The sequence below is a fragment of the Triticum dicoccoides genome, chromosome 4A (assembly GCF_002162155.2).
Source record: "Triticum dicoccoides isolate Atlit2015 ecotype Zavitan chromosome 4A, WEW_v2.0, whole genome shotgun sequence".
Lineage (NCBI taxonomy): Eukaryota > Viridiplantae > Streptophyta > Magnoliopsida > Poales > Poaceae > Triticum > Triticum dicoccoides.
The window spans coordinates 12,272,346-12,284,055 of record NC_041386.1 but is presented as its reverse complement, the minus strand read 5'-3'; the positions used below and the strand labels follow the sequence as shown (position 1 = coordinate 12,284,055).

Here is an 11,710-nt window from a genome sequence, read left to right as displayed (position 1 = left end):
TGTTGCTCTTGCTCCTCCCTCACATACTCAGATCCAATGTGATTCCCTCCTACTACAAGGAATCATGACTTGGACAAGAGAAGGTGCAGAACTGTGTATGTGAGAGAGGAAAAGTAGATCAGAGAAAGAAAGAGATGTGCCTGCAGGTTTCATTCATCAACGACAAAAGGGTGTGGAGCTAGGGTCCCTCACCATTGGATGCAGGCACACCCCTTCGGAGAGGAGACACGCGGTCGGCATCTGCCTCCCCGCCGCGCACAACAGGGCCACCTCCCTCGCCCATGTCCTCACCGACGCCTACACGGTGCTCGCCGACTGCGCCGTCCCTGGAGGGACTTCCCCTTCACGGGGCACCTCTTCCTCGGCGGAGGCGGCAGTGCGTGGAGGAGGGATGGCGGCGACGGCGGACCGGGCGGCGCGCCGGCGGTCCTGACGGCTCGGCTGGGCGCGGCGGCCCTGACGGCTCGGCTCTCCTCTGGGCGCGGCGCGTTGTGGACGGGGTGGGGAGGGGCCGGACCGGGCGGCGCGTGGACAGGGCGGCCGAGCGGCTGGAGAGTGGGCGTGGCGGTCCGGCGGCGTGCAGATGAAGGCGGCGGTGGCTGGCGGGGAGTATGTGGGGGGAAGAGGTCGGGCAGGGGCCAAACTGCCCGAGGGCGTGGTCACGGGAGGGCGCTTTTTTTTGATCGGACGTGTTTATGAGGATTGTAACCCAATGGCATGGTGGGTAATTAAAGCATAAAACATGTTTGGTGTTTTGAAGCGATGTAGACCATCAGATTGCAGGTTTGAATGGATAGGATGATTTGATTCTCCGCCCTCTCTTCATTTTATAGGGGTAGTAGATAAGAACGACACTACACTAGTGTAAAAAAGGTTCTTATATTATGGAATAGAGGGAGTATCTTTTTGAACAAGTTGAAGTTTCTGTTAGTGAGACCAACTTCAGTTCAGACGCACACAAAAGAACTTCACTTCGGGTTAAGGAGCAATCAGGCATTCTAACTGACTTGCAAGCATACCGTACATGTTCCAGAACCGTTCAAGGGGGGTTTGAGTAGAAAGGATAACTAAGCGGGCGGAGTGACAGGCAATGCCTAAAGTCTGAAACCATTTGGTGTAGTTCAGTTACTGAATAAACTCAAGTTCTGGTTTAGCATGGCGCCAAATTTGATTTCAATGAATTCGCCGGCACGCAAGAACCGATCCAGTTATCAACGTGAGCAGGAAGAATGAACAAATTAAAAATCATAGCGTCGAGGAACTAATATAACGGAAGCTTTTACCCAATCCAACACACCATCGCTACCCTTGTTAGCCGCTGCGCCCGCCTCGTCGCGGAGAAGTGAAAGACATACACATCCACCCCTTAGAAAATCTCTAGCCGATCCCTTAAATATTAGAGGAGTAAACCGAGGATTAAATCTTAGTGGAGTATATTTACTCATCTCTAGAAAAGTCGTTTCTAGCCGAACTCCCAAATTTACCGGAGTATAAAACATAATCGATGCAAATCCGTGCAAATTAAACCACATTCATTGCAAATTCGGCTACGTAAACTTAAATTCGGTCAGATTTAATACATTACATAGAACTAAAACTAGACTTGACATTTTTAGGCAGAAATTTAACCTAATCCGATTCATCGGATTCCTCCTCGAGCTGTTTTCACTCCCTTCTAGACATGTCGCTGATCATTGGGTCCGGCTCATCGCTACCGCTGCCGCCATCGTTGGATTCGTCGTCGCCTTCGCCCTTGCCGTCTTCATCACTGCATAGGTCGATGACCACGGTTCTTCCGACCGCTTACTCCACGTGTCGTCGTTCGGCCTCGACGGCAGAGCTCAACCATGTATGTCTCGTCGGTGACCTCCGCCGCTAGCAGCTCACAGGCCACTCGGTCCTCCCACCTCTCTCGTGCGTTGGCCACCCGGTTGTCCACCGGCGGGTCCGCAGGCGGCAAATATCCATCGAGGAAATTGCGGTGTCCGACAGCGCCATAGAGGTGAACCGACTTGATGTCGTATGCGCGTGCGTCGCTGCCTCCGCCGAGTGGAAGGAGCCCAGCCAATGGGTCTTCCAGGTGTCGCAGCCGTATATTTCCACGACCCAAGTCCCCCATTGGTGTTGCTGCATGTTGTGGTACCTCAGCACCAGCGGCAGGGGCGGTGGGGTCTCGAGGAAGCCGCTAGTGCAGGAGGAGGTGGCATCGCCGACGCGGGAGGAGGAGGTGGAGCCGCAATGTCGATCCGCCGGCCGCACGCTGTGGATGGTCAGGGGAGCAGTGGCGGCCTCCGGATACAACCATGTCGCCTGGGGGGTGGGTGGATGGGTTGCGGGTTGCGGTGGGGGCATGGGGAGGCGAGGATAGAGCGGCGTGTGGGAGGGGAATAGAGGGGGAAATTCTACTCCTCGACCGAGCGGGCGAGTATATTTAGGGCCTGTTCGGATCTTCTCTGGCTTCTCAAAACTTCACATATCCAGCTTCTCCTCCTCGCTTCTAACTTCACGTAGCGATAGCAGGACCGTTCGGCTGCATTGGGCAGCTTCTCGTAGAGCTGCAGCCCAACTTGGAGGGCTCTGGCCCGTTTGGCACTAATCGGGCCGGCTGGGGGCAGCCTTGTTCGGCCCAGTGCAACGATACGAGGGAGGGAGAGAGGTATCGATTGGTTGGGGATAGCTGGTTTCTTTTTATCGAGCGGGGGGGCGGCGAATCGTTTTCTTTGGCGGTGGCACCTTCCTGTAAATTGGGCGAACTTCTGATTCTTCGATCGGTGGAGCTGGGCCGCTCGAGCTTCATATTTTTACACTGCGAGTTGGATCAGCTTCGAGAAGTTAGCTTCTTGGAGCCCAAACGTTCGGGACAAAATTATTCGAGAAGTTGATGAAGTTAGAAGCTGGAGAAGATCAGAACAGGCCCTTACTCCTCGGACACCGCTTGGAGTGAACAAAATTAGTCCTTTGTGTGCTTTAAAAGATAGGCTAGGTCCGGTTAGAGGAGCAAACTGGAATTTTTACTTCTCTATAGCCTTTTAAATCATCGGTTAAATAGATGCCTTTAGCATTTGAGATTTACTCATGCTCTACTATACGTGCGCTTGTTGCTATGTATTTCTTCCGGGTTTTCTAGTTTGCATATAAGATTTGGTCAAAGTCAAACTTTATAAAGTTTGACTAACTTTATAAAAAAAGATATCAACATTCACAATATGAAATCAATATTATTAGATGCATGATGAAATTAATTTTCATAACATATAACTTTTGTATTGTAGATGTTGATATCAAACCTTATAAAGTTTGACTTTGATTAATATGCAGACAAAAAGAACCGGAGGGAGTAGGTGCATATCTTCAATCTCAAGGTAGTGTCGGCTCAGTAGTTTTGATGAGGCGTGCAATTAATTGGATAATGTTAGGACCGTGCTGTAATTTTCCTCCGTTTGTTTGACCTTTTTGGGATTAAAAACCCAACAAGATCTAGCCCCGCAGCCATCCCCTGATCGTACGTAACCGTGGACATGGATCCATCGTCCGACTCCTCCTCCAGCTTCCACCCCGTAGATGCCGGCGCCGCCGCCGGTCACCAGTCCTGGGTTCTCCTCGATAAGAATGGCGGCTACGCCGACTGCGAGAACGACACCACCGCTGAAGCCAAGATGAGCACCGGCGGCAGCATCAAGGTCAGCTTCTGCCTCGACCCGCCGCCGCACGTCTCCCGCCTGTTCGTCCACGAGACCGTCGACTCCCGGCGCGAGGAGGAGCAAGCCCGATACTCAGCGCGAGTCGAGGTCATCTCAAAGGCCAAGGACCTCATCCTCCTCCGCCGATGGGCTCAGCGAGAGTCTGAGCCCTACGACGAGCAATTTCTACTTCTTGTCTACCACGTTGCAGCAGGCCGCGGAAGCAAGCCCTCGCTCACACCCATCCCGGCCACTCCGACTCCTTTGTCTTCCTGCGTCGCCATCTTGCCCTTTGACGACGGCGGCCAGTTCCTCCTCGCCGATCTCAGCGTGGGCAAGTACGACTACCCGATGACCTACCAACTCCACCTCTTCTCCTCCAAGACGTGCGTGTGGAGCACCAGGGCGCTCACGCCTCTCGTCGACTTCAAGCAGGACGACATGCCCTGCCAACCCACCAAGGTGATCGCGCTCGGAGGAACCGTCCTGGGCTGGGTGGACCTCTGGCAGGGCGTCGTCGTCCTCGACGTGCTCGGCGAGGACCCCAAACGCGTTCGCTTCATCCCGCTGCCCAAGCCCGATTTCTGCCGCTCCGAGTATCACGCGCTCCGGGATCGATCTCCCCCCAACGTGTTCCACAGGGACGTCGCCTACTGCGCCGACGGTTTCATCAAGTTTGTCGACATGGATGTCCGGTTCCGCCACGTCGCCATGATCAAGAAAAGGCCCGTGATCAAGACCACCACGGATCTCGATCACGCAGACACCATCCTCGACTCCGAGCTCCTCCGCCGCGAATGCGAAGGCGGGGACATAGATTTCGTCCGCGTCCCCAATGGTTGGAGGATCCGAACATGTTACAGGCATGTTTCCTGGGACCACTGGCGCAAGGGCCACAATGTCGACGTCGATGAAATCCAAGTCTACAAGCCGATGCATCGTGCGATGTTGCCTGCGATGTGGGACGACGCTGCTAGAAGATGGACGGTGAGGCAACTGGAAGCAGGCCAGCCGACCCTGAGTATCCATGCCGGCGACATGGTGTATCTGACAATGGTGTCCATGCTTCGACATCGTCGCCAAAAACTGAAATGGACGGTCGGTGTTGATCTTGGCAAGAAGACGATAGAGATTCTTGAACCACATTCTGAGGATCATGCCCATGTCCGAGCTTTTACATTCTCTCAACATATGAATACACCTCCTCCACCCCACCAAAACACGTGGAACGACGACATGGATGGCTACTACTACAACTACAATGGAAGCTTCTATGGACATGATCAAGGCTACGACGATATCAACTACCAGCTGCATCCACCCGCCGGATGGTCGTCTAATCTGCCACAGTCTCACCATGCCAGCTTGAACTCATTCCGATCAGGTAATAATTAACACTCACAAAGCTTGTGATATGAAAACTGTCCTTAAATTATTTCTTTGAAAGTGCCCAAACTTTAAGTTCTTCGAAATCAATTAAAGAAAATAAAATTATGTATACAGTTCTTTTCCTAACATGAATATATTTCTCTGCTATCATTTACTCTTTTTCGCTTTTTGCTGAAGGTTCCATCGATCCAGTGAACCCCCAATTGATGTATCCAGTGTCAACGGTGAACACTACAGCCCATGGCCAACAATGCTTAGACCTTTTCCAATGCATTGGTGTTAAAGTGGGGTGATAAATACATTAAAATGCTTAGCAACTAATGTCCCCAATGCATCGGTGCTTAGATTTTGTAGCTAAGCCTCCTCTATTTAATTGTTTAGTAATAAAACTCCTTCATGTATTTGTTGGTAGTCTTTTTGCCTAGGTCTACATGCTTAGCATTGGTTTTTATTGGAGTCACCATAATGTTCTCTCTCCTCTTTAATTGCTTTGCCACATCATTTTTCTGCCTATGTGGCACCCTTAGCACCTGTACACCTTGGAGCACTGGGAAGAGCCTTATCACTACCGTTGTTGCCAATGTGGCCGGAATCCTCACAGCCCCCGGCTTTTTCCTCAACAGGCATGTGTTCAATCTAGTTCCAACAATACCTTTATAACTGTTGCAGACCCACAAGGTTTGCAACAGGCAAAATGTGGTAAAGGGTTAGTAGTTGAAGAGATGGTTTTTCAGAATTTGGATTTAATAAGCAATTCTTAGAATGAAAATAGATGGTACACCAAGGTGCCTAGGCACCTTGATTGTTTTGAAAACCGTGGTATATTTAATTTGTCTCCTACAACTATTCTTCATGCAAGCGAATCAACCTATGGTTGAGATGGTTAGGCGGACAGTGGTATCTCCAACCCACCAGGGTTCAAATCATGGTGCTCGCATTATTCCTGGATTTATTTCAGGATTTCCGGCGATGCGCTTTCAGTGGGAGGAGACGTTCCCATCGACGACGAGGCGCCTACGATGACTTCGTAAATCTCAAGATGATATGCCGGCTCAGTCTCTCGGAGATGCTCATAGGGGTAGGGCGTGCGTGTATGCGTTCATAGGGGTGAGTATATGCGCGTATATATGAGCGCTTGTGTCTGTACTGATGCTCAAAAAAAACTATTTTTCATGCAAGACTTTCCCTACTTACGTTTTATTTGTTTTTTTATTTATTAGGCATGCATGACTTGCCATACAATAAAACTTATTAATGTTTATTTTGTTTGAATTGATGCGGGTATCTAATACGTGTATTTTTGTTTGCTAACTATCTAATACGGGCATCTAATACCTACCAACAAAATTATGTACATAGGCCGGTACGTATATATCAGTAATTTTACTTTTGTTTCCTAACTATCTAGTATGGGTATCGAATACGTGCTGACTAAAAATAGTATTGCTACCAGTGAGTTTAATAGTAACAGAGACATAATATATATGTAGTTCGGAGTCTGAATGTGGTGTGTGAAAACAATACATGCATCTTGGTAGTTATGATTTCGAATGCAAGAACTTTGTAGGACATGCAGCAGGTATTAACATTTTTTGTTCTGAATCCTTAACCCCTTAGATAGTGTAGTCTGTAGTTGTAAAATAATCCTGCCTCTCGACAGTTAACAGAGAAAATCGTTCCATTGGGTATATGTAAGTAACCAATATTAGTATTCAGCGTGTGTGGACTGAATGTGGTGCGTGAAGTTTGTGGAAGTTCAGGGGGGTTGTGAAGTTTGTGCGTGATAAGTAACCAAGAAATAGATTAACGTTTTTTGTTGTTGTTTCTGGAAGTTGAGGGGGGTTGGGGACTGTAAGAAGTTTATATGAACCATTTTTTTAGCTGTTTTAGTATACCATTTTCTCAGCTTTAATGCATTTGACTGAATCATCATTTAGCTTTTAGTCATCGATATGCCTGAGGATCATTACCATAAGTGTTTCATTCTAGTTCTCTTCAGTTATACTATTTGTTAAGTCTTCAGTTATTTGTTCTTGTTCGTAGTTTATATAAACATTAAAGTGAAGTCATTGTTTTGTGCCCTGGAGCGCGCCTGAGGAGTGAAGGGGTATTCGTCTGCTTGCCTTGTTGCAATTGCTTCAGTAGTGGAGCAACTGCGTAAAAAAAGGCAAACTTTCGCAACCTTGCCAAGCTGGACCTTGCCACCAGGTGAAAGTAAAAAAAGAATCAACGGTCAAAACCCAAAAGAAAGAGTAGAAGGGGAAAGAAGAGATTATATATATATACACATAAACACTATTCTGATCACAACATGAACTTCCCGAGTAACGCGCCTGACCCTCCCCAAGTACTATGTTGAACTTCAGCTAAAAGGTGTCCAAATGGGGCTTGTGATATACCGTTGGAAAGTTATGAACATCAGTATCACCACCCAAGTTAAATTTTTGGCAAAATGTAAGCGGTTTAAGAGCAGTTTTGAAAACCGTTTTTTCTTCATACAAAAAATGTGAATCATATTTTCGATCGCATTTTTAAACCATTTATCAGAATGAGGCAAATAATATGGTGTTGGAAAGCTGCTGAAAACCGCTCCTTCCACATGTTGAAAGTTTTCTCTAATTCCCTATGGTTAAAGAGTAATTCGGAAAATCGTAAAATTTCGTAAACCGAACACCCGAGTTCATATTTTTGACGCCATTTCTAAACGGCTAATCCAATTGAGGCAAATAATATGGCGTTGGAAAGCTTATGAAAATGCGCTACTTTTTTATGTTAAAAGCTTTTTTTAATTTTGAATAGTTTAAAAGTAATTTAGAAAATGGTACAAGTTCCACCGAGTTCGTATTTTTGAGCTAATTTTTTAACCGTACGTTCAAATACAGCAAATGATATGGCATTGGAAAGCCTGAAGAAATGCAAAACTTTTTTGTATATATTGTTTCTCCTAATTCACTACGGTTTTATGTCAGTTTTGAAAATGGTTAAAAACGTATTTTTACCGTAATTTTTACAAACTTTATCGGAATGGGGCAAATAATATACCGCTGAAAAGCTACGAAAAATGTGAAACTTTTTCATGTTGATGGTTTTCTCTGATTCCTAGCCATTTTTAAGTAATTTTGAAAACGGCGGGATCATGCGTTCTGCCTAAATCGCGAAACAGATTCTTCGAAAATGCACCGCGTGAAGAACCTGAACTTCTTGACGCGTGTACCTGAACTTTACTCTGTTTTTCATGTGATTTTTTTGCTTGTAGATCTCCATCCACTGCTCGTAACTCTTCATCCACTCACCGGAATTGAGCAGGTGATATACCGATGGAAAGCTGCTGTAAACACGCAACTTTCCCGTGTTGATCATTTTTTCATAATCGCGATGATTTTAAAAGTTTTTCATCTAAAATTCATTCACCGTAGTAGTTGAACTTCCTGCTGTTTTCACGTTGAACTTCTGTGATGAATTTTTGTTTGTAATTTTCTCATCCATTCGTTAGTGTTACACAAATAATATTCCTTTTGTACAAACGTCTCTTGCAATAAATTTTTTAACTTTCTCCGACCAAGGACTTGAACTTACACAAATGATATTCTTGTCGTTTTGAGGTAAATTAGAAAATGGCGAGATCATGATTTCTACGTTCATCGCTAATGGAAATGCACTGCGTGAAGTAGTTGAACTTCTGGGGCATGTCTGTTTGAACTTCACTTTGTTTCACTTTATTTGTATCTTTCTTATATGAAATACACACTATGTAGTACGTGAACTTCCGGTTGTTATCACTTTTGAACTTCTCTCTGGTTTGAGAGAATTATTTTAAAACACCAAAAATTATGTATTTTTTAATGTATTTTGGACATCTAGATACACGGTGAACCTCTCTGATAAGAATTTTTTCAATTTTTCCTCGCCGAGCAATTGAACTTCGAGCAACCATTCTTTTCGTTTATGAGTTGTTTTTAAAAGTGCAAAAAATGGTTGTGTTTTATATTTTTTTTCAATAGGTAAATCCTAGGTTTTAATAAATTCCGAACTTCTCTGGTATTTCAATTTTGAACTTCATCTTTTTTGTAATCTCTCACCCGTTTATCGGAGTTGCACAAATAATATACCGTGCCGATTACCTCTCTCACAAGAAGTTCTGAACTTTCCCGTGCCGAGTGAACTTCTCGCAACTAAATTGTTATACTTTAACTTTTTAATTCTATTTTCTCATATGAAAACACACACCTTTGCAGTACGTGAACTTCTGGCTGTTATCAACTTGAACTTCTCTTGGTTCCGCTTTAGTAGCGGAAAAAATCTGAGTTTGGTATAGACATCGAACCGCTCTAACTTTTTTTATTTGAACTTCTCTGTGTGTTTTTCAAAAATGTGAAAACTGGTGTTTTGATATGTCAATTTGAACTTCTATGCTTTTTTAGAAATGAGAAAAATCATTTTTATAAACATTGAACTACTTTGTTTTTATTTGAATTACTTGGTTATTCTTTAATAATTATGAAAATATTAATTTTACAATAAAAATCAAACCTTTTAACTTCTTTTTTTGAACCCTCCAAGGTTTCATCCTTGAACTTCTCGGTTCTCATCCTGTTAACTAAAAGTTATTTTTTTGCGAGCCGAATGGGTTTGTTTGTTGAAATATGTTTTGTTCTTTTGAAAATGAAAATGCTTTGAGAAAATTTGTACATTTTCTACTCACGCATGAAATTATTATTTTTGATTTGGGAAGGTGTGTAACACATAGCACGGACAGAGGCAATTGTTCTTATTATTTTTATTACAATTATTAGAGACATAAACACAAATAGATTCAACATATTACTTTTATTATTATTTTTGGAAAAGAGAAATAGAAACTGAATTGTATAGTGAGAAGTTACATTTTTTTGAATTGTGAAAAGTTGCATTTTCAGATTGAAACTTTTCTGTTGTTTTATTATCTATCTTCTCTTTTACAAATTGAACTATGCACATTTTGCAGGGTGAACTTCTGTTTTTAATAGAAACACAAATGAATTGCTAGAAAGTACAACCAACTATTGCTGAAAGTTTTTTGGTTCAGGCATCAACTCACGCACGACACAGCAACACTGTAGAAACTGAACTGCTCCTTCGTGTGCCCCGCGGGATTCTGTCAGTGCCATTGTTTCCGGTGCTCTTAGTTCTGTAGGACGGAGGATGATGATCGATTACACAAAGGAGGCCCAAACGGGGACCTCTGCCGATGGGGCTGGGGATGCTAATGCACGACGGCATCAGGCCGAGAACAAACAGAGAAAATTACATGAGCAACAGCAAGATGGAGGGCTGGGCGTCGTCGGGGCCGGTGGAGAGGAGCGGGGACGAGGGGCATGCATCGCCGCAGCAGTGCGCAGGGGCTTTCCTCAGTGGGGCAGCAAGATCCAGAGTTGGTCACCGGAGAGGTTGGTAGGGGCACTCATCACCTGGGGCGGGAAGATAATGTGGACGGCAGCGCGCGTTGATGGACAGAGAGAAGGAAAAGTTGTGATGTCGGGGAAGGTCTGACTCGATCGTCGCTGCAGTCCAAACGCGACAGTGAGTACACCGGTGGTCACCATCGGTGTCCATCGATCTCACACATCTGCGGTCATCAGAGACCCGCGGGGTGTAGGGACGGCCGAATCCAGTGGACAAAGTACCGGCAGAGCCCATCCGGCGGGCGAGGGTCGTCGTGGCGAATCTTGCGGGGTGAGGAGCTGCGGTTGAGGTAGATGGCGACAGCGACGGCGACAGAGGGCGGTCGGCGACGCGATGGGATCCAGGGCCAGCGACGGCGGGCGGCGGTGCGATGGGATCCAGGGCCAGTGACGGCGGGGGGCGGCGGCGGAGGAATCTGGGTTGTGGGCGCGGTGGCTGGTGATCTGAGGAGTGGGCGCGGCGTGCCGGCGAAGATGGCAGCGGCGGCGCGTGGGAGCCGGCCTGGACCCGGTCGTGGGGAGGTGCAACGACTGTTGGGAGGCTCGCCGGTCATTGGGAGGATGGGGGAGGCGCACGGCGGCGGGGATGGCTGCGGCTGGGAATCGGGGAGAGTGGGGAGAGGTGGGGAACGTGGGTTTTTTATTTTTTGTTTCGCTGTGTGTCGGACAGTTCAGGAACATCCGCTCGGCTCCTATATAGGGCCGCCGTGATCCAAATAACTATTCTGATCCCGGGATCAGAATAGTGCTCCTATATATATATATGTATGTATATATATATATATGTATGTATATATATATAGAGAGAGAGATATATAACTCCTCTTCTGTACTCCTGAGAATATGTATTCCCATTCTCGATATATCTTGTATACGCATTAATTATATCTCTTCATTATTTTTAATATACTTTATTAAATATTCTAAGATACCCCAATACGAGTTTTGTTGAAAAAATATCATCTGCGACATACTTTTTGTAATATACCTTTTTTCATGTACAAACACATCAGTATATACGTAAACATTTAAAAATATGTAGACTCACATTAATTTTTTCATGAAACTCATTTTGGGGTATCTAATAATTACTAATGAAGTATATTAAAGATAATAAAGAGGTATAAAAGATTCATCTATGTGGTATATGAGAAGCTAAAGTACGTACTCCCAGGAATACACAACCATTTTAATATATAT

The 11,710-nt window shown here is 45.5% G+C and overlaps 1 protein-coding gene across 1 annotated transcript; it reads left to right on the top strand.

Annotated features, from left to right (window-relative positions):
* The first annotated feature begins 3,518 nt into the window (after positions 1–3,518).
* On the top strand, positions 3,519–5,362 carry LOC119283350. Its single transcript, XM_037562931.1, has 2 exons — positions 3,519–5,064; positions 5,247–5,362. Exons 1-2 carry the CDS (start codon positions 3,519–3,521, stop codon positions 5,360–5,362), a joined length of 1,662 nt encoding a protein of 553 aa, XP_037418828.1.
* The last annotated feature ends 6,348 nt before the right edge of the window (positions 5,363–11,710 follow it).

Bases quoted from the DNA above. Each gene is read 5' to 3' on its own strand.
- LOC119283350 (XM_037562931.1), top strand. From the start codon at position 3,519: ATGGATCCATCGTCCGACTCCTCCTCCAGCTTCCACCCCGTAGATGCC. The intron at 5,065-5,246 runs GTAATAATTAAC...TTTTTGCTGAAG, and splicing joins CTTGAACTCATTCCGATCAG to GTTCCATCGATCCAGTGAAC.